We start from the raw sequence: 24044 nt of genomic DNA, 5'->3' as shown, positions 1-24044 counted from the left end.
TATATATGTAAATATATTTATTTATTTAGTGTGTGTGTGTGTGTGTGTGTGTGTGTGCGCGCGCGCATATCTCAAAATGAATACGGTCAGTTTCTTTGCTAAAGATACTATATAAAAAGCTTCCCCTTGACACATAGGCACTCTGGCTTTTGAAGTTTTTGAAGGCTAATTCTCCCCAGTTCAGGTTCCGATTAAAAACCCATTTGATTCTTTTCTTGGTATTTCATATTAAAAGTTTATTTTAGTTAACTAATAAAATATTTTAGTGACTTTTGATAGTAGTATAACATTGATCTGTTGGGATCTATAAATGTTTGTCTTAATATATTTACTTATCCATGTTAAGCTGTAAAGAATCCACTTGGGACTGTAGTAAGCCATAAGAATGTAAAACTCAGAAAGGAACCAAGACACTTTCTATTGCCATTTTGTCCCTCAAGTTTCACATGTCTGGGACCAGGTCAAATGAATTCTCTATATGAAAGCAAGTGAAATATCCTTCAAAATATCCAAGATTAAAACAAGTGCAATATCCAGTTATTTTAATAGAGACTGTGGTTTTACAATGCTGTTTAATTTTCTATCAAGAGAACATGTCTTGTATGCCAAAAAATAAAATAAAAGAAGCAAACAGGTAGTACTCAAGGAACATAGTAGCCTCTGCCAGATATTTTGGAAATAGCTTCAATTCTAGCACAAATATGCCAGAAACTGTTTTTTCCTGTATAGACAGGCTATTGCATAGGAATTTACAAAATTTATGAAACCAAATTTACAGGTTTCTATAATTAGCAAAAATATGATGCCCGTTGATCCTCAGAGGTGAATTTCTCTGCAAAATTATCTTAGGACAGAATATGGCTTAGTTGATTATGGCTACCACAAAATTATCATTTGCTTTTCTTAATGTGACTCTGTAATTAAAAGTGGCTTATATTTGAAAATCAAAATCTAAAACCCAAAAACCCCAAACTCAAACCCCTGTTAGTTTTTACCATATACTGAGTTCAGATTTTCTGTGCTGTTCTCTAACTTCCAAATATGAAATATAAAGGGAATTATAGCATAAAACATTTTCAATGTAATTGTTTGCATTTTCATTTAATTTTAAGGATATCTTAAATATCCCCTTTAAGGCTACCTGAATTTGTCACTGCTAACAAGGGGCACACCACATAGTTCCCCAAATGGAAACATTTGAGATACACAACAATGTGTGCTTTCTCTTTCATTTACTGTTACACTTAGAAGTAATTTATCTCTGAAGAGGAGAAGTTCACACTGCCTCATTAAATAGGCCTGGATATGCCTCTCATAATGTTGCACTAAGACAATACGGGTGCCTACCCCTCTATTTGAGCATTCTGATATTCTTAAAAATTCCTGCAAAACTTTTCAGGCTTTGACTCTTTATTCTTTTGTCTTTTCACGGAATTTTCTTCAAGCGGTCCTCGAGAATATTTGTCATACAACGCTAAACCAGAGATTCTTTGCTAATTAATTGGACGCTTGAACTCGAGGCTAAGACACATTGTATGCATATTTTGATGTAATTTCCCAAAGCCATATGCCATTGAAAGGCCACTGCCACCTGCCAAACTCAGTAAATCAAAGCAGGCAAATATTCTTAAATGCGCCATTATTTACTGTTACAAGTCTTTAAGTAAATCCCAGTAAAACTAAACCCAGCTGTTAACTGTCTCTTGGGACAAAAGGTCATCCCCAACACGTTTATCCATATTGATCCATTATTGATTTTTGTTGTTGTTGGAGGACATCAGTAGTATCTCCTTAAGGCAAAATTAAGACTATAAACAGGTGTTCGGTGGGGGCACGGCTCATTATTCCGATTGGATTTTTATCTATTTTCATGAAATTCATAATCTGGGTTTCTTGCTGTCACAACAGCACTATAAACTCAATAGCACAGCTGTGTTAACTTTTTCATTTTTTTAAGGATGGCTTAGTCTTTAGCCTTTAATTGGAGTTTCTAGTATATAGAAAATGCTCGTAATCTTATAAAAGAGTTTACTATAAGTACACATAGATGAAATCAAGGAAGGTTACAGAACCCAATGTCGAGACTAGTAATCTTAATGGTAGACTTTAGAATGACTTTTAGTTCTTTTTGCGTTGTTTTTGTGTGTTTTTACATTTATAGCCAAGAGGGGGAAATGTCATCAAGCTCCCCCAGCACTGAGGATATGAAGCAAGGAAGAGTCAGAATTCAGTTCACTGAATCAAATTTAAAATAAAACTTTAAGAATTGGGGTGGGGGCAGAGCCATATCATTTTCACATTGAGGAAGGCTGAAATGCAGAATGTAAGGTCTGTCTTATTTTTCATATGGAATATGAGAAAATACATTTTTTTATTTTTAAAAGTTAGAGACAAATAAAAAGAACCCCGGCAATCCCAGAAGATACAAACCCCTTATTATTATTTTTTTTTGTCTTTCGAGTAACATAGCCTTGATTTGTTATGTTAAAATCAGCCTCTACAGCCACTTCTGATCACACACTTTCACCCTAGCCCCTTAGCTCAGGAGGAAGGGGAGGAGGTTTGGAAATCAGCCAGAGGGGAAGGGAAATGGCGACCAGGATGTTGTGTCTTCTTTACCACCAGGGTTTCAGCAAAGGTAAAAGTAGATATCTTTTTCTTCTCTTTTGGGGCAAGGGGTGTGGGTTGCTGGCTCTTTCCACCAGAAATTCCAGTTACATTCTGAAGTTCCCAAACAGCTTGAGTCTGGCTGCCCTGTGGGGAGCACAGTCAGCCTCTGGTTCTGTTTAAATAGAATCATTCCCTGGAGTGCCTGTCCTGTGCAACCCCCTTCCACAGGATTCTTTGCTTGACATACTATGTGCCATCTTTATAGGAACTGTGTGTCCGGAATTTGCCGGTGTGTTTGCATAAGAGTTGGTTATCATGTCCAAGAGAATAAGAAATTTCTGGTTTTGAGCCAGGATCAAAGAGACGGAGTATTTTTGTCCTGTTCAGTTTTGCTTTTGATTGCATATGCTCTTGTTATTATTGATGTTGCAGAAATATTAATAACTGAAGCAGAAACTGTACATAGACCTGTCCTTTCTGAATCTGTTTTCGTAGCCCCTCTGTCTTGGAGACGGGAATCTAAACCTTTTTTTCATGTCCTGTAGTTCTTCTGACTTTATGTGAATAAACATGTAGACATTAGAAATGGAAATTAAATGGGAAGGTGGGGATGTTTGATGTGACCCACATCAAGAGGACTGGATTAAAAAGAAGAGTTAAGCCCCAAAGAAATATGATCTCTAATTAGAATCTCCTTGGCCTCTTTTAAAGTTAGGGAAGGAATGCTATGCAGTAGAGTAGACATGGGGAGATTCCAAAGTCTTCCCAGAAAAAAAATGTTCCGTGAGAAACAGGTACCCTTAAGCCCCGGAATCACACTCAGTCGCTGGAAAGGCAGGCAGGAAAGGGGAAGATTCATGAGTCTCCCAACCACATAATCACTCCCAACCACAAACCTGAATGTGAGATGATCGTACACTATTTCCATTTCTTTCTCAACATTTCCCTCTCCTTCCCTTCCTTCCCCTCTACCTGTGACCCCCCTGCTCCAATTTCCCCTTTACTTCTCCCTCACTCTCTGCCTTGCTGCCCCCTCTCCTCCCTTCTCTCCCCCTCTAGTTTGTTTAATTTAAATAAAAATGATTAGGCCACCCAATGCAACAAGTGTTCCAATATCATGTCTTTAAAATATACTACCTAAGAAGTTAATGCTTCAGATTTTTCTATAAAGCTTATGTAATTGTAGTGGTGCTGACATGAGGTTAGCATTTCAAACTAGGCACTGCCACCCGTATAGTATTAAGAGACAACACCACTCTAGAAAACAATAGAACTACTTTTTTTTTTAATACAAAGAACATTTACGGTTAAAAAGGTTAAATTAAAAAGCCTCTTCTCAGTATCTAGAACTGGAAACAAAGTAAGGAACAGTAGCAATTTCTAAACCTAGTCCAAGTGCAGACAAATGCATGAGCTGACTCTTCTTTCCCTTCTTTGCCAAGAATTAGGTCAAGAATCTGTCTTGTCAAAAGCATGTCCTTCAGAAATTTCACTGGGTGCCCTAACTTCATCCTACAGCAACCACTGTGATTGCTCACGATGAAAGCTAATAGCAAGAATCCAAGGCATTGTGAGAAACTGAAGTCAGATGATGGACAGGCTTGTGGGAGACAGTTGGTGCTGTTTATTTCCTGTATTTGGGGTTCATGTCCACCACTCTGCATCCCTCTGTGAATACTTTCCCACAAATTCAAGGCTTTTTTCTCAGCACTTAGCATTCAGGTGCTTTGAGCCTCAGGGCCTGTTGCTTTCTACTCTACCACCTGCTCTGGTCTAGCTTTTATGACCCCTCATCTTCTTGTACTGATACTAAGTACCAGTGCTCACTTAGAGTCTATATTCTTCCTTTTCCAGATCTTCACGACTGCTTAGCTTCCATGCGCTGTCCTTGGTACTACCCTCGACTCAACTCCCTCTGTACTGTACTAGCTGCTTTAGAGAAGGCCCTGTTCTCCTGGAGACAGCTGCTTTTGAGTGGTCACCCCAGCCCACCCCCTTTCTTCATCTGCAGATACTTCCTGCCATGTTGCCCTGTCGCCTTCTCTCTGCGTTCACCCATCTTCTCAAAGCCGTCTGCTTCCAGCCACTCACTGGCAGTGATTCCCTGCCCTCTGCTACCCCCCCCAAGCCTCCTCCTCAATGTTCCAAACCTTTTCCAGTCTTGTTAGACAACAGGAACTCCCCAACTCCTCCCTACCCACAGGGAAGATTCTGGCTTCCCTGCCCTAAAGGGAAGTTTTGATTCTGGCTTTGCGCTTCAGTCCATGCTCTTCTTTCCAGAAATCTTAGCCATTCTCTCCTTGTATCCCTCTCTGTACCATACTTCTCTGAACCAGTGATGCCCTTTTCCCAGATACCCGCCACTGTCGGCCATACCCCAGGATGTGCCCTGCCCAGCATCTCTTCAGGTCACTAACTCAGCTCAGAGCTCAAAAGCTTCTTCTATTTAACCAGCACTGCATTGCTCCAATACCCCAGCACCCAACTGGCCCTGGCTCCAGAGGCAGGTATCCCTTGTTTTTTTACAGTAGTGCTGAATCATTTGTGTAAACCACCTTGAAATTTGTTTATATAGTTTCACCTGGGGGGCTCAGTTGGTTAAGCAACCGACTTTGGCTCAGGTCATGATCTCATGGTTTGTGGGTTCAAGCCCTGCATTGGGCTCTGCTGAAAGCACAGATCCTGTTTTGGATCCTCTGTCCCTGTCTCTGCCCCCCAACCCCCCACCCCCCACTCATACTCTCTCTCAAAAATAAACATTTTTTAAATTATTTAATATGTATTAGACCAAAGTTTCCCAACCTCGGCACTATGGACATGGGGTCAGATCATGGTTGTAGGGCTGAGCTGTGGCTTGTGGAATGTTTAGAAGCATCCCTGCCTCTCTATACTACATTCCAGAAGCATACAACTGCCCCTGCCCTGTTGTGACCTCCAATACCAGTGTGTCCAGATGTTGTCGAATGTCCCTCTGGGGCAAAATCACTCCTGGTGGAGAGCCACTGCATTAAAAGGACATAACATTTAGAGAACATCTGAAGTAAAGGATCTTTTTGTAATGTAAAAAATCCTGCCTCAGTTTTCATATTGAAACGTCTAGATTTTTGTATACCGAGTTGTCTCAAAATGGACTACACTTGAACATATAAATACGTGCAACATGCTACTTACATATGTGCATTAGAGATCATTCCTAATAGTCTGGATTTGGGTTCTCTTCATCATATATGCTTGTTTATGTCAACTCTATCTAGACCATTAGCACCATGAGGGCAAGACCTCCTTTACTTCACGCTCTGTGAAGTACACATCTATCGTGACTCCACCACAAGATATACCTGCAGGGAGACCAGTAGGGCTTGTAACAACAATGATGTTATCCTGATGACAAGTGCAACCACTCATTCCCCTTCATTAAACATCAGTCTGAAGAGCTGATAGTCCACTTTATTTTAGAGCCATAACCTGAATCTCATTCTGAATGGATTTCCAGATAACGAAAAGCACCCATTTTTCTCAAACATGCACAACTTGAAATAACCATGGGAATTTCTGGTAAGACCAATGCCACAAATTGAGTCTCAGTGTAAAAATCAGAGGCAACTAGTGCCCATTTCTAGTGACCCTTTACGCTTTCCTCCCCTCCCCACTCTATACCTTCCTGCTTTCCAACCCATCCCCTCTGTTAAAACAGGAAAAGACCTCATTAATACCAAAGTTCTAAAATTCCAGTGCCTACAAGTGCCAGAGAGTTTAAATTAATGAGAGAAAGGCACAGTTGTTTTATAAAGACTGCTTAACTTAAACTTTCAACCAATATACATACTGTGTATATGTTATATGATAAGAAAATTTTTAAATTTTACAAAGAAATATATTCTCTCTCCTTTTCCTTGAATTACTTTTGTCTTCCCACTTTTGACAAAAATTAAAATTCTGTGAAATGCTTCTTTACCTATAGAAAGACACAATGCAAGGATAAACATAAATGGCATTTATAAATAAAGTAGCCTCAGGGTTGGGGCACAATAGGGAATGGTGTGGACTGTGGTGAACTAGAGATTATATCTCTTAGGAGATAGACTGCCCTTCTCAGTTTAGTTGATTGTCACCCTGTGAGAATTTGGACTCAGTATTGCCAGATCTTCCGATGTTTCACAGGAAGCAGGAAATCTGGGTTTCACCTGAAATGTTCTGGTTTTAAAAATCAGCTGAGATTTTTGAACACTCCACAATACAAACACTGTGGGCGGCCAGTGTGTGTGCCCCTTTGATTAAAATCTTGACTGAAATTCTTTATACCAATCTAGTCCCTTTCCTAGATATTTGCATCTTCAAGTGTTTTAGCTTTAATTATGGATCAGAAGGTTATGTCAGCTACTAAAAACTTGAGTCTACAGGGATAGAAACAAGAAAGTTGAGCTAGAGACTTGTGCATGAAACTGCACTATGGCTATACTTAGTCCTAAAAATAAATATGTTTGTGTTTCAGGAAGGTTTGAATCAGAAGAAATAATCTGAAACTTGCTTTGCCCCTTTTTCTGCCCTAAGACTTCCAGACGGTTGAAGTCCAGAGTCCTTTGTCATCATGTCCTCTCCCCTTTTCTGAATTAATGCCTCCTATCTGGCCCTCCTTCTCCTTCCTTTTCCATTCTCTCCCCCCATTTACATTGGAAGACTTAGGACTCCATGTCATCCATCCCCCAGTAGCAAGGGCCTAGCCAGCCACAGGGCAAGGAGGAAAGCAAAGATGCTTAATGATTCCATCAGGGCAGTGGGAATGTGGAAAGGTGGTGGCTGTTCTGAGGAAAGACTTGGTGAACAGGGAACCTCTGGGGCAGCTCTGCTGGAAATGTGCAGACAGCAATGAAAGAATATCTTTAGAGTTAATACTGTTTCAGGTTTGTACACAGTGTCTTACCCACTATGTCCATGCATGTTTGTTAAATAAATAAATGACTGGCTGGCTGGCTGGCTGGCTGGACAGATGGATTACTATAGTGTTTATCAGAGAGTTAAAATAAACATGATGCAAAACATGGTACCTAATACTAACAATTAAGTGTAAAAGGAATCAGCATTAGTATGTTGGGAAAAGACTAAGCCATTCGGGATTTTTTACATATATAAAGAAATGACATAGTGAAGAAGGTACTAGAGGGTTGGGGGGGGAGGGAGAGCTTAAATCAGAAGGCTTTGAGCTGTGGGATGAATTGAGAAGGTCCAATATAAAACTGAAAGAATTGGGGGCGCCTGGATGGCTCAGTCAGTTAAGCATCCAACTCTTGATTTCATCTCAGGTCATAATCTCACAGTCATGAGATGGAGCCCCATGTCGGGCTCTGTGCTGGGCATGGAGCCTACTTGAGATTCTCTCTTTCTCCCTCTCTCTCTCTCTCTCTCTCTCTCTTCCTCTCTCTCTCTCTCCCTCTCTCTCTCCTTCTGCCCCTCCCCCTCTCTAAAATAAATAACTAAAATAAAATAAAATAAAGTTGAAAGAATGACTCAACATGCTAATGACTTAGCTTCCTTAGGAATGTTAATATACAGTCTCCTTAATATCCTGACCCAAACGAGTTAGGATCCTTCAGTGGTGCTAAATTGATAGTTCCACTAGATGAATCAGCAGCATGGACCTCCCTAAAATGCCCAAAGTGTTTCCCACCACCAATGATAACCACTGCTCCTTTTAAACAGTTTTATTTGGCAAGGGGTCCTATACCTGAGGTAAAATTGGCCAGACAGGGAATGGTTTCTGAGCTCTGCATCTGCGTCCATCAAGATTAATCTGTCTTATGTTATATTCCTTAAAGTTTGTGTGTTTGCCAAGATGACAAGAGATACCAGTGTTTCTCCTCCAAGGACCTAAGATGCTATTATAATTTACTCAAGAGAGTTAAACTAGACAGCCTTCTAATTTTACTCATACATGGGAAAGGCTTGAATCTAGTGCAAACCAAGAAGCCAAGCTTACTGCCTGTTGCAAGATTTCAAGCATAAATAGGATGGAGGGGTGAAAGGGATAGGAGGAATGGAGGTGACTTCTAAAGGTACAGGGTTTCTTTGGGGGGTGATGAAATTATTCTAAAATTGATTGCGGTGATGATTTCACAACTCTGTGAATATACAAAAACCCATTGAATTATATGGTATATGAATTCTATCTTAATGAAGCTGCTAACAAAAAAGGTTGGAAAATGTTAGTAATATTTTACCATGTCAACTATTTTACATACAGGATAATACTCAGCAATTAATCAGACATTGCCAACTATAAACTAAAAAAATCCCTAAGTCTTCGTTGAACAGATGGAGTTTGCTTTCATAATAATATGCTTGATAATGTGGCAACATAGTTTATTAGTCTAAAAATTAATACATCTGAGCATATAAGAGCTGAGGAAAACATATCACCCATTAAGACATGGGTCTTAATTGTCTTAAGGGGTGTTATTAACCACATTTTTTCAACAGTCACTTGGGGTAATTTGCAGATGCAATTAGTCCTCAGATGAGTAGCATGGCTTCGAGGGTTGAGTTTCTCATATCTGTTTCTAGACAGAACCAAACACCAAATACTGACATCCATTAAGTGTCCATTCCTGGTAACAAAACTTCCACTACATGTGCATATTCCTTAACAGGGCATATTGGCCAGCATGTGGGTTATTTGATAAGCATGGAAAAGGAAAAAAATGGGGACACAGAAATAGGAGAGCAAGAAATGGTTGAGTTCTCTGGGAGAACTAGTTAGCACATGATGTTGTCAAGTATACTCAGTAATCTTGAGAGAACCTCACCTTTCTATTAATTATGTGAGGGCTGTTACTCCCTGACGGAAGTTACCTAGATGAAGAATGGACGTAGGCATAATAATTGATGTACCATTGCCTGTGGTGACTGTTTTGAGTAAAGATTATGGTTCTGAGTTCATATTTTAGAGAAAAGAAAGAGATGGGTAGGAGACACAGGTATGATCATGTGAGCAATTGCTACCTGCTTAAATAGATATTTTTATAAAAGTCATGATGATTTTACTAAAGACATACTTAATCACCTATTCACCTACCCACCAAAAATATAATCTAGGAGAAACAAAGAGCACAAATCAAATCACCTATGGGACTAGCAGTCAGAAAATGGAAGAAGCCCATTCCAATCACAGATTGAATTATCATTGGATTCCAGGATTCACGAGAACCCAAAGGTCAAACAGTTCAACCATGTACGTAAATTATTGAACAATAATTCAACAATTTACAGGGAGGGAGAAGTTTTCAGTACCCTACTGCCAACACCAAAGTGTAGAGCAGGCAAGTCATGAGGTAGAGTGAGGAATGGTGAGGGACCACATCTTCACTCTGATTAACATTCCCTGCCCCTGCCAAGGCATGTTCCACAAGCAAACCAGTGTCCAACTGTATTGCAATTGCTTCCTGAACATGAGAAGCAAGTGGCCTATATCTCTTACTCTTTTATCTCTGCCATGTGCACCTGATACCAAGAACTGCAAAGTCTTCATTCTGTTCAACTATATATAAGTTCTACGTATAAGAGAACAGGAGATAACTTTCCTGACATGTATTCCTTCCACCTTTGCCAGGAAGCTATGTGTTTTAATAATTGGGTTACCTTATTGCTTAAAAGTTACTTTGTGTTTTATAAGTTTGTGTTTCAGTACACACACAAGCACATGTCACACACTGTCACACATACTAGTCCAAGATGAAGAAATATCAAAATGCTACAGTACTTATCACTGGTGGAGAGTTGATAGGTAAATTTGCTTTTTCCTTTTTTATGTCTTTTACTTTTTCTGTAGTGAACTGTATTTCTTATATAATTTTTATGTAAAAAGAAAATTTGTAAGAAGCTAATACACACATTGCTTTTGATCCCTAAAGAGTAACCACTGAACTCCATTGATGTTAGTTAAGTCGAGTATCTCTGACCATTTTCCCTACGACCCTTCCCCTCCCACATTTGATAACTAGTTATTTCTCTGGGCATAGAGCCCTGTTTGAATATTTTATGTTATTTCTTTATATGGAGGGACTCCCCAAAACTGTGTTTGGAATAAATCAATGCCTAGTGAGTCTTCCTGTAGATTTTATTAGATTTCTTATTAAACTTGAGCCATAGCACCATCAGTTACCTAGCAGACAGTAGCATACAACCTTGGAACTTGAGGTTAATGATTGTTTTGTAAAGGGGAAACTTGCCCAGAAAGCAGACTTTTGAGTAAATGGATAGTGGTTTATATAGCCCCAAGTAGAAAGTAGAGCACATCATATACATTTCAGACTGCAAATCTCCACTATTGGTGATGGCATCTTTATTAAACTGACCTGGTCATAGTGATTTTCATTTCTGTATTATGGGAAAATGGTATTGCCCTTAAGCTCTCTTTAGTCCTGTCACACTATACTGAACGTAGTGATCAGAGCAAAGAATGCAGGACCAAAAATCTAGTTGATTAGTGAACATGTATCTCCCCAGATCGCTAAATCTTGGATGAGCGTCAATCTGGGTGTCTTAGTTTCAATCTGAGTGGAATCTTGTTTTATTTACCAAAAAGCAAACTTTTCTAGTGAAGTTTTCATTAGACTCCCGCATCTGCATTATCACCTCTTTCAGAACTATTTTCTGAGACCTTTCTCAGGCATACCTCCAGGCTTCAAGTCTGCTCATCTGCAGGCTCCAGATACATCCCTCCTCATTTATGTTCTTTGCCATTGGCCAATGGCAGAGATCTTCCAGCCACGATGTCATCTGTCAGAGGAAGCTGGTGCTAGACACTGGGGTTTCAGCATGAATGTTCCAATCCCTGCCCTCTAGCTGGAACTGTACAAACCTATAGTGAACCAAAGATTATGGTCAATCTGAGTGGAATCTTGTTTTATTTACCAAACCCACAGTTTGTTATAATGTAGATTATAAAGGACTACCATTGGGGAAGCACAGGAGGTATAGGAGCACCCAGTTTGACTTGAGCTCAGGGGTTAAGCAGGAAGGCTCCTCAAAGAGTTTCCCCTTTGTGATCCCGGACATACCCCTATCCCAATGCCTACCACATTGTATGCAGATGATCTGTTATTGTCTTTTTCCCCACTACACTGAAAGCTTCCCCAAGAATTAAAGTTTAGCACATTTAGCGCTTTCTTTAGACCCTTAGTACATTGCCTGATGCATAGTATACCCACATAAATATCTGTCAAATGGAACCATTCTTTTTTATTTCATTTCTTTGTTTTTGTAATAACAGCTTTATTGAAACGCATTTCACATGCCATAAAATTCACACATTTAAAGTGCACAAAACGTATCCATGAAAAACCATTGCTTTCAGTGGTTTTCAGTCTATTCAGAGATGTGGAACCATCAACACTATACAATTTCAACACAGTGAAAAGAAACTCTGTACCCATTAGAGGTAACTTCTCATTCTCCCTTCAGGCCTTGCCATCTGCTAATCTAATTTCTTTCTCTATGACTCTCTATGTCTCTATGACTATGTCTATATGAAATTAGACATTTCATATAAATTAAATCATACAATATGTGGCCTTTCATGTCTGGCTTCTTTCCTACAGTGCAATGTTTTCAAGGTTCCTCCGTGTTGTAGCATGTATCAGTACTTCAGGTCTTCTTCCAGCTCAATAATACTCCATTTTATGAATATACTACCTTTTGTTTATCAACTCATAATTTGAGGGACACTTGGGTTGTTTCCATCATTTGAATATTATAAATAATGTTCCCTTGAACACTCAGGATAGGTTTGTGTGTGGACACCGATTATCAGTTCTCTGGGGTATGTATGCAGGAGGGGAATTGCTGGGTCATATGTAACGTTATGTTTAACCTTTTCAGGAACTGCCAAACTCATTTCTAAAGCATATTTCACATTCCAGTGGTATATAAGGGTTCACATTTCTCCATATCCCCCCCCCAACATTTGTTACTTTCCGTCATTTTTATTAGAACCCTCCTCGAGGATGCTGGATGGTGTCTCATTGTGGTTTGGGCTCTGCCTTCCCGTACAGAGATGTTCAGCATTTTTTCATGTTCTTTCCTTCATTTTCACCTTTTCTTTTCTCAGTGAGGAATGACCAGGACTGGAAAGACACAACTCAGTCTCTTACATATAAAGGGAAGGAACAATGTCTTATTTGTTTTTATATTCTCAGCACTAAGCATTGTGCTAAGCACCTAGTAGATGGTAAATAACTGTTTTCTGAATCAATGAATAGATGAATGATTGAATTACAAAACCAACCATTCCAGCCTTTATTTCTGCCCAGATCCCTCCCAGAATTCTCTTTTTCAAAATCTGATGAGAGTTTTCAAACTCTTAAAGTGAATTCAACAGATGACTCATGGTTTGCATGATGTAAAAGTAAACTAAGAAAAGCTGTGATATTTAAGAAGATAATCCTGTACATTACCAGACCTTACTCTGAAGTCATTTGTCTCCTTCCCAAGAGGGACCATCTTTCTAAAATAACGTCTGAGCAAAGTAATTTCTATGAAATTGTGAAAAGGACTCATTTTCTTCTGTTTTCATTGTGGATTTTTTTTTCTGAAAAGTAAGCCCTCTGTGACCTAGTTTAATAAAGAATCTATGAAATGTCATGGCAAAACATACAGTAAGTCACTTGTCATTTCAACCTGGAAAATCTTTATTGAAACTAGTAAGAGTCAACCACTGATACCATATGAAACTGAATTTGCCCTTCAGAATCTGTTTCTTGTGGTTGGACATTGTCCACAAGTGAAGAGGAAGAGGGAAAGACCAGTGGGAAATGGGCTGCTTCTGTTTTTGTTTTAAAACTTTAGTTTCCTGGGCCAAACAACTTAAACCAATAAACCAATAGTTCACTAACAAGGAGAGCTGTCATAGTTGGACTTTCTTTTTTTCTTAATGAATAGAGCCTCTATTATTTCACAGTACCCAGTCTTGTTGGGTTTTATGTCATAATGTCACAGTTTACAAAAAAATATATTTTTAGATGGCTTGTCCATTCTACTTAAAGTTAACTGTCTATTTTTAGAAAAAGGTCATCATTACTTATACTGGAAGTTAGAAGATCTTCTTTAATTTCTAGTGCAACCCCTAGGAAGGCCAAGCAAACCTTTGAAAGTCTTTTCATCTCAAAAGTACTTGATGATCTCCAAGCTACAAAGTTCTCTGAATTTATTGCATGGTACCTTGATTTGCAAAGTCAATCCAGTCTTCTAAGACAAAGTTCTGAAACAAGCCTTACGAAAGAGATTGTGTTCTCCAGAACCCAAAACACTCCAGACATCTCAAATATTGGCCTCTCTGCATGATTTATTGGCTCCAACAGCCTTCAGATATATTCCCATCTGCGCAGCAAGAGTGGTCACACCTATTTCGAAGACATTCTGAAATCCTGGGCCTAGTAGCAACTCTGTAAGTGTGAGATAAGATGGTGGATAAGAATAAGGTCCTGAAGAAGTATATTACATCAGGGAAAAACTTTAAAGTTTTTTTCATTAAATGTTTTACTTGCCTTTTATATTTAAAACTAAATGACCACAAGATGTAAACCCTGATGCAAAAGCTGTATTAAAATGTATAAAACAGTTTGATCCTGCCTCCTCCCTCGCGCACCCTTACCTCCTGTCCACTCACAATCCTCCTCCAACCAGGGCGTGTCTTGGACTCTAATATGATATTGTTTTCTCACACTCCTCTTCTTTCCTTCTTCACAGGGTACATCCCCAGTTACTTAGACAAGGATGAGCTATGTGTAGTGTGTGGTGACAAAGCCACGGGGTATCACTACCGCTGCATCACGTGTGAAGGCTGCAAGGTAACCGCCCCGGGACCAGTGGGCGCAGAGCTCAGCCCCGCTCCTGTCCCCTCCCAGGATTCCACTAGAACGCAACAAGAGGTTAAAGTTCAAATTAGAACCAAATCCCAACATTCACGGCCTGTTAACCGTAACAGGTGTCTGGCTGTCCTCCTCATTTTTTGGCATGTTCAAGAACTGAATTTATTTTTTTTTTTCAAATCAAAAATAACTAAGTGAAGTTTTGCAAGAGTATAATGTCTGGCTTTTAAGACTGGGATAGAAGTCTTGAGATGAAAAGAAACTAGGGGCCCGTGGGTGGCTTAGTGGTTAACCATCTCACGTTAGCTCACGTCATGATCTCCCAGTTCATGGGTTTGAGCCCCGTGTCACTCTCTGTGCTGACAGCTCAGAGCCTGGAATCTGCTTTGGATTCTGTGTCTCCCTCTCTCTCTGCCCCTACCCTGCCCATGCTCACTCACTCTCTCTCTCTCTCAAAAATAAATAAGCATTTTTTAAAAATTTTAAAGATCAAAAGAAATTAATAATATTCTCACTTTGAGTTTAAAAATGCATAGATATTTTATAATATGTTTTCCCAAGAAACAACCATTTCTCCTGTTTAAACACCAGTGGTTGAAGAGACAGGATTCGCTCTACCACAGACAGTTAATCTGAGTAAATATGTTCACTTTTAAGGGTTCCATTAAGGAATATCTTTGAGGCTACTTAGATTCATTTGTGTTCTGAAATTACCCAAATTGGCTTTCTGCACAGCCTTCAGCCAGTAAGTAAATTCTGGGCATCCATCAGCTAATTTTGTGCTATACAGAACATCTTCAAGAGATACTTGACAAGAATACACCAGTGAGCAACAGTTCACTTCCCGAAAGAGAGCCTAAATTTGCCTACTTATATTCTTCATCATCAAAATTAAGATGAGCTTTCTGGCAACTATCTTTTGGCCCAACAACCTAGCCTCAAAAATGAAGTCCACTATAAAAATAAGTAAAGTTTAACCCAGTGCTACATCCAAATGTTCAGCTAATGTTTTATAAATGAGGAAGTATATTAAGTCAGGGAAGACTTCTTGAATTTCTTCTTGTTGAATGTTTTATTTACTTTTTGTATTTAAAACTAAATGATCACAGGATGTAAACCCTAAAGCAAAGATCATATCAAGCTGTATAAATCAGTTCGGTCTTCCCTCCATGTTCCCGTCTCCCCTCCTCTCTTCCTTCCTCCAACTACCCCCCCCCTCCTGCTATCCTTTGACCCAAAACCCCCCAAATCAGCAGATTAGCTTGGTTTCAAGGTAAAGTGCCCCATTTCCCTAGTGGAAGATTTTCCATGCAAACCCCCTATTTTTTATCCATAAAATTAGGAACCCCGTAGCAGAAGCCTGCTAAAAGTAGTGAAATGATATATCCATTGGAATCAGGCATTTCTAAGTTCCCAAGGCCTTATATCTGCAAGGCTGTTTTTTGTAATGTGATACAGTGTGCTCTCATTCATCCAGACCCCTTTCATCTGGAATGTGTACCTTTTAACAAAGACGATGCTAAAGATTTCTATTATATTTATGAAAATAATGTCTTAAGGAGTTTAATGGAACTGACTACAAGCCCTGACTATTTATTAATTTGGGGGACTTGCAGACTGTCTCTTGAAAGCATGCTTTTATTGGCTTGATTTGAAAGTAATAAAACTGCATTACTCTAGATATATTCTCTCATTCTGAAAGCACAGTAATCCACAAACAGGCCTTTTTTCTAAATTAGCCCCAATTCATAAAGCTTTGCCTACCTGATTATGCAGCACTGAGACTCTTTCAAATCAGTTACTAATGGTAAATTCTGAATTCTGGAAGAGACTTTAATGAAAATTCCATTTATTACTCAACTCCCAAAGTGACTCTAAATGTGCCTTGCGAAGACCTTAATGCTTATTAGTGACTGACTTAAACAAAGGAAGAATCAAGCCTATTAACCTGTGTCTCTGTTTCATGTATGTCTTCACGATGCAAGGAATCCACTAGCCTTTCCCAAGATCACGGGATGTTTGGGGCCTGACTGAACTGAGATTTCCTTAAAAGAAATCATGTAGCAAAAAGCTAGATTTTTCAGCCCCTGTGCCTTTGTCTCAGATCAGACTCCTGATTCTAGGATGGCCTCCATCATAAACCCAGAAGGCAGCTTTCCTAGGGTGATTACACAGATCATGCATTTAATGTAAGGACAAAGTATCTTGGAAAAAGGCAACAGCTTTTCAAATAAAACACAGTTCTTAAGAGTGGCTGAAGATGAAAAAGATTATGCTTCACAAAGTGTTTATTCAAACCTACAATTTAAAAATATTTCTACCCCATATTTGCAGTGTGTAGGGAGAGAACTTTTTTTTATTTTTTGCCCATTTTTCCCCTGAAGACAGTAAAAATCTTTTGGAGCTGTTTTGTCTGTCTTGATGAACCAGTTTTTATGAATCTTTTACAGAAGGAATGTTGATACTTCCCCACAACAAATTATTTTTCTGAGAAAGATTCATAGCTATTATAAGTTGCCCAAATATTGAATCAGCAGAATGGCACTTAGCTCTTACCACACTAATTGGTGCATCGTTTGGATCTAGTTCTTCTCAAAATGCAGAGAAACACATCTGGCTAACAAATCATCAATGACATATATGTCCTTATTTAGTCCCTGGGACACGTCTTTCGTCAGTTCACCCCTAAAAAGATTTTTTTACAAGTAGACTACATGAAATATTCTCCATTCAGTTCACTTCCAGAAGCTACTTCCTGTCACTTTTTAAAATTAAGAGACCTAGCACCTTTACATTAACTTGAGTGAAGTGGCGCTTCATCTTGTGTCAAATATGCTTTTATTATAGCTTAAGGGGGGCCAACACCTTAAAAGAGATCTACGAAGGGCCCAAGAAAAGCCATCGGAGATAAGCCACAGAAAAGAAGGCACTAGGAACAGCAGAGCTCAATACTTTTCCCAAAATAAGCAAAGTATAAATTATTTCATTCACCCCATTTAAAAGTTCATATAGTAGCCAATTGCGGAAAAATGAGTGTCACCCCTGTGTCAGGGACACCACACCTCATCCTCTTCTTAGAACTGCCTGACTCCTCAGTGTGCTCTCCTCCCTCTGAAACATGAGACAATGTCAGAGTATGTGAGAAAAGGATCTCTCCAGCTTCGGGGTACCAACTGTCCTATCTGCAGAGCATCATTCTCCCTGGATGCCCTGGATTTTGGGGCTACCACCTCTGGGAAGACCTTGCCTCCTCCAGAAGGAGATATGCCTCCAGCCCCCTCCTCCCCATCTGTGACACATGTCTTCTTGCCAGGAATCTCCAGGTCTCTTTTGCTATCCAGGCAGGTGTAACCCTCAAAGGGTGGATTGGACAGAGGGTAGCAGAGGTGGAATAGGAAGGTTCACAGGGGAGCTGGTTTTTTAGTTCAGTGACATGCCCTGGCATTCAGGCTTTTGCAGAATTTGCCCACCTTGAATACACAGGGAGACACTGCCAACATGTCAAATGCTACCCATATGTGACTGAGTGATCTTATATAACAGTATATCAACCTCATTCAAACTAATGGATTGAAGTGTTTAAGGATACAAAACCCAAACACGTGACAATTTTCCTGTTGAAACCTGAGCAATAGAAATGATAAGGGATTTTGCACACATGCCCCAAAATCAAGTCCATTAGTTTGTTATTGTTGTCATCCTTCCATTGTATTCTGTTTCGCTCCAGACTTCGTCCTGCCTTTGACTTTTTCATTACAAGGAAGGGCTCTTATGTCTGAGTGATGAATATGCAAGTGGTATGTGTACATAATCAAAGCTAAGGAAAGTTAACCAAGATAATTCAAATTTGGGCTTAATCTAGGTCAGCTGGTATTTCAGTCCCATTATTTACGTAACAAAGTTAGAGGTCTCTTTAAGCTTTAGTAGATAATATCCTTCAAAATTTGTGTTTGCTTTGCTAGTCTACTAAAACAAATAAAACAAAGGCAAGGGGGGGGTACTATTTATAATCCATTCATCCATAACATTAAATAATACAGTAAAATTGAATTTGGTTTATATCATATAAGCAGCTAAGTAAATAAGATGTAGAGTCCAACTCCTAAGCTCTAGGCCACATTCCACTATGTACTTACCATATGATTTGGGGCAAGTGATTTAACCTATTTGAGGCTTACTTTTTTAACCCCTAACCCCTTAATGGCGATATTAAGAGTACCTACTTCATAAGGTTGCAGAAGAGACAGAAGGGTGTGGAAGGTGTCTATGGCCTTTTGCAATGCTCCCCTCATGATAAGTGTCTCCGCCATCATTAATGCCTACAATACAGAAGCTCCACTGCCAAGACTGGAGTATCATGTCCAGGAAAGTCCTACTATAACATGTCTTGAGGATATTTATGTCACCTAACCTGGCACTCTCCCGTATCTTAAGAAAGGAAGACACCTATTGATCTTCAGGGTGTATGTCTACTGATACTGGAGAAAAAGAGTACTATGAAAGGAAAAACTCCAATGCAGTAAGTTCAGAGAAAATTTGGGTAGAGAATCTAGAATTTTCTATTCCTCAAGTACTGTTGTTTCAAGGGTTATCTGAGCTGGTAATGGACATTGCTAGAGTCAAAAACAAGAATTAAACTAACTCTCTAAAGGTCATTTAATGCATCCATTTGAACACTAAATGGTTAAATTATTAATTAAAAGAGTATGACAAGTATCCAGCTCCTTTATTCTTCAGCACAAAGTGTAGCTAGGTTCTTCAGAGCTTAATTTAACAACATAATTGTGACACTCTATGAAATGACTATTCACATATAATATTTATTTTTATGACTATATAAATATATAATATATAAATATAAATAAAATATAATTTATTTTTATTATTCAATGCTTAGAAAAAATAAAAGCAAACACTAGATTTCCCCATTAACCTCTTTTCCTTACCAAATGCCAAAAAGGTGTTGACTCCATAGTCCTAGACATTTCTTTCATCTCAGATTTAGAATTCTTTAGATTTGGTTTGGACTAACTGTCCTATATGTGAATGGGTAAAGATATAAGCCCATACTCAGGAAAGGTCAAAAACACATCACAGTTATATGGACACAAAAGTCTGGAGTCATTTCTTTCTAGAAAATATGAAACTGTTGTCTTGGGTCTTTCTTTTTCATGTAGGGTTTCTTTAGAAGAACCATTCAGAAAAATCTCCATCCATCCTATTCCTGTAAATATGAAGGAAAATGTGTCATAGACAAAGTTACGCGAAATCAGTGCCAGGAATGTCGCTTTAAAAAATGCATCTATGTTGGCATGGCAACAGATTGTAAGTAATTTTCTTCCTCTTTTTCATATTCAAGGAGTGTTGACTAGGGAAAGGTTTGGTTAAAGGAGATGAACCAGGCAGGAAAGAAACAGGAGCTCGTGTGGACGGAGGGAAAACCCCTAGCACTCCCAGCAACCCCTCACTCCCCACTGCTGGGTGGTCTCCATCCAACCCCTTCCCCATCCACTCCTAACTCTCAAAGTTCTGGATGACAGGGGAGGGAAAGTGCGTAAATTATCCCTAGCACGTCTGCAGGACTCTGCCACGGAGTACAAATGAGCAGTCTTGTCCATTCACCTTGACAAGGTGATGTTTTACATACAACATTCATGTAGTGAGAGCCTCATGGACTAGACCTAATATTTTTCAAAAGAAGAGACAAGAATTTTATTTTGTGGACATTTTTGGAGATGGGGCACTGGCAGAAAACATCGTGTTCAGTAATTTCTGAAGAATGTGAGGTTGAGTGCTATATAGATGAGTCATCCTGCAGTTGGTGGCTGTTATATTTTTAGCCATAAAAACATTCTAAGCTCCAGTCCTCCTACCCAGTTTTCAAAGTGCCACAGCATATGGCAGTGAGATTAGCCATTGGAGTCTCTTCTTCCCGTACTGTGCAAGGGATTTACACCAGTCCCTTTAGTTAATCTAATAATAAAATAAGAATTGTGTCACTCAGAATGTGTGGCCTTCGTCTTGCCAGGCGTCAGGGTTAATGATTTCTATTGGCATAAATGTTTTGCACCTCAATGAAAGTTTCCAACTTTTGGTTTAAAAAAAAAAAAAGAAAGAAAGAAAGAAAACAAAAAAAGGAGAGAAAGAATAAAAGAATGCAGTGAGGATTTTCCTCATGAAAGAGGAAATAATCACTGCTCACATTTTTGTGATAAACAGAGTTCTCTCCAGTAGAACAAAAAAATCTGTGAAATGTCCATTAAAGGAGACAGAATGAGGAATCTTTAAAAAGGAGGGGGGTTGTGTGATGGCTTTAGGCTGGAAATCCTGGGTTAATCCCTACGTCCGCTGAGTGTGTTCTTTGTCTTTATCTTTTAAAGACTTTAGCCATTGCCAACAATATGCCGGATAGGGATACGTGAAATGATTGACCTAGAACCAAATATTTAGATGTGCCACTGTAAGGAGCTGTTATTTTTGAGTATCCATTTCATTGTTTTACTGAGAAGTTAAAGATACAAATATTTATAAGGTTAAAAAAGCTCAGTGTTAATCTGGACTGGGTGGAAATTAATTTTGAATGCACCCTGTGAGGCATTATAAGAGCTCAGGCTTTATAATCAGAAAAACTGTTGGAGTCCCATATCTGCCACTTGCTAGCTGTGTGACCATCAGAGTTAACCTCCAGTTTCCCTTCTGTGAAATCATCGCCTACTTTGCAAGTTGTTGTCAGGATTAAATTAGATGATGCATATTAAATGCAACAATCCCCAGCACAGAGGAAGCATTTGGGAAATGGGGCTATGAGTATAGCCCACTTATTAAAGGGAAAAAATCCCTTTAACAAGGGAACCTAAATGACTAAACAGGGCTCATTCACATTTCCCACATTTGCCATTGCTCACCTGACTTTGACCATCCAATCAAGTCTAGATGATGTGGGATTCATTATTCTGTTTGTGGATTAGCTGAGTCTTTTTGGTTCTCTTCCTCCTGCTATGTTTGCTTTTTTTCTTTTCCTACCAGGTCACACCTTCATCAAGAAATGGCCCTAGGACAATGATGTTGTAGAACTGGAATCAGGAGTCCTGGGTCTTGCCTTGGCTCTGCCATGAACTTGCTCTGTGACTTTAGGCAAGTCATGATCTCTCTGGATCAACTTCCTCCTCTGTGAAAGGAGGGAGTTGGGCTAGATAATACCTAAGGTTCTTTCCAGTTCTAAGTACTATGACTCTGTAGCATAAAACCTGAGCCTTTCCATTCTACTGATAGTTATTAAGAGTCTGGTGAAATGGCTTTATTTGGAAATTAACCACAGAAGTATAGGTTTCTTGTTCCCTGCCCTTATTTCCCTTATTGCATAAACGGTGAAAGTCATGGCTATATTTACTGACCACTTGTAGTGCATTATCACATTGAACACCCTCTGAAGTGGGTATTATTGAGCCTGTTTTATACAGGAAGAAATGAAAGCTCCAAGAACCTGAGCAACTCGCCAGAGGTCACACAGCTAGAATGTGGTAGTGTCAGGATTCAGACCCAGCTCTTTCTAGATTCCAAAGCCTGGGCTCTTTAACCACCATTGAGGGTAGACCAAATAGAAACTAGAGCAAAGTGAGTACCTGTGCAGCCTCAGATAAGTTGAGCCACTTTCCAATTAGCACTTAAGAGAGCTAACCAAGAGGGGTGCCTGGGTGGCTTGGTCAGTTAAGAATCTGACTTTGGCTCAGATCATGATCTCACAGTTTGTGGGGTTGAGCCCCGCATTGGACTTCTGTGCTGCTGGCTCAGAGCTTAGAGCCTACTTTGGACTCTGTGTCTCCCTCTCTCTGTGCCCCTCCCCTGCTCACACTCTTTCCCTCCTTCAAAAATAAATAAACATTAAAAATTTTTTGAGAAAGCTAATGAAGAGTTGGAGTCCTATTTATCTGAGGAAGAGGATCATCAGCCTCCTGTTACTGCTCCAGATCTTTTCTTTAATCTGAAGTTCTTTTTACTAAGAGCCATTTGAGGGAAGGAGAGGAAGAATAGAGAGACCCTAGGAGTGAATTCAGATGAATGGCTAGACGATTATCTCTGAAGCTGTGGGTAGAGCAGATTTTACCTCCCTCTGCTTCATTCTTATTTAGGGTCACCTTCTGTGGAGCTGGGATGCCCAGTTTCAATTCCTCACGGAGCTTTGTTTTGAAAAGCTGGCCAGACATGGGGAGTTTGGCCCTAGGTCTCATGTAAGACCATAGCTAGTCAATGGCAGTTTTCAGTGGAGGGGAGAAAATACAGTGGGAGTGTGACCCACTCTGCCAGGACCCGCTAAGCCATCAATGCATGAGTGGTCCCCGCCCCTGAGGCTCCTGGGTGCACACGCAGTGTGCCATGTGTCCGGGAGTGTCCGTGTGTTTTGTCTCATCTTTCCTGCTCTCCCAGTGGTACTGGATGACAGCAAGAGGCTGGCAAAGAGGAAGCTGATTGAGGAGAACCGGGAGAAGAGACGGCGGGAAGAGCTGCAGAAATCCATTGGGCACAAGCCAGAGCCCACGGATGAAGAGTGGGAGCTCATCAAAACTGTCACCGAAGCCCACGTGGCCACCAATGCCCAAGGCAGCCACTGGAAGCAGAAACGGAAATTCCTGGTAAGGCTCCCCGGCACAGCTAAATGATGGCTGCGTGCTCGCCGTTTTCTACTCAACTCAGTTGATGCTGGTTTTAGTGCTCCCATTTTACTGAGAGGGAAACTGCGGTTCCAAGAAGTCAAGTGACTCACAGAGTCAGAATTGGAACCCAGGTCTGTCTGAGAACAAAGGTCACTCATACAATCTATGGCTTGTGAGTTGCTAAACTCTAAAGCAGCCCCTAGTGCGTACTATTGTTTGTCTTTGCAGTGAATAAGGCCAGCCTTGAGTCAACTAATCAGCAAAATTCTTAGAAGCCACGTTTCCCTTTTTATACCCATTCTTCTCTTGGATGTCTATTTAATAAAGTTAGTCCCCTAAACTCGTCCCAAAATATCCCCTTTAGAATAACCCCTAGAATGAAGTGTCCTGTATCTCAAATGTATTTGTATGGCTATAGAAGTCAAGATGTTTAGGTTAAAATAAAAGAACTTGAGTCTAGGGAGAGAAACGGAATGGGGGGTAGGGCGAGGGTTTAGGACTGGGGATATGTAGAGAAAATGGGCATTTCCAGGCCATTGGAAGATCAGTGTGTGATGTTTTTGTAAAAAACTAACCATTGTGAAAGTCCTTCTCATTCATTTCTCTTTGGACATCAAAATGCTTTGGATTGGGCCATAATTACTATCCCCATTTTAGAGATGTGCAAACAAAGCCAAAGGCTTTATTTGGTTCACACAAGATCGTACTGCTAGAAAGTGGCAGCCGGCTGCCCACCCACCTCACCAGATGGACTAACACCTCCCCGCCCCCCCCCCACCAGCTAGTGTTTGACCATCTCAGAGACTGACCTTGCCCTTAGTTTATGAGGTGAACCCTTTATGAGCACCTCACCGAGCCCCCGCAGCAGACATTCTATGGGTCTGTTTGTATCTCCAGGTTACATTAGCATTCCTTCCCGTCT

General features: G+C 39.9%; 1 protein-coding gene across 1 annotated transcript in view; it reads left to right on the top strand.

Annotated features, from left to right (window-relative positions):
- THRB (thyroid hormone receptor beta) overlaps positions 1 to 24044 on the top strand; it is a 378523-nt gene that overhangs the window by 329150 nt on the left and 25329 nt on the right. The window contains exons 6-8 of the mRNA XM_029940360.1: positions 14350 to 14450; positions 19649 to 19796; positions 22896 to 23101. Of these exons, the coding sequence (XP_029796220.1) occupies positions 14350 to 14450; positions 19649 to 19796; positions 22896 to 23101 (455 nt within the window). The remainder of the gene's footprint in view (positions 1 to 14349; positions 14451 to 19648; positions 19797 to 22895; positions 23102 to 24044) is intronic.

This window comes from Suricata suricatta, chromosome 5 (genome assembly GCF_006229205.1).
Source record: "Suricata suricatta isolate VVHF042 chromosome 5, meerkat_22Aug2017_6uvM2_HiC, whole genome shotgun sequence".
Taxonomy (NCBI): Eukaryota; Metazoa; Chordata; class Mammalia; order Carnivora; family Herpestidae; genus Suricata; species Suricata suricatta.
The sequence above is the reverse complement of the archived record's forward strand: the minus strand, read 5'-3'. Positions and strand labels throughout refer to the sequence as shown.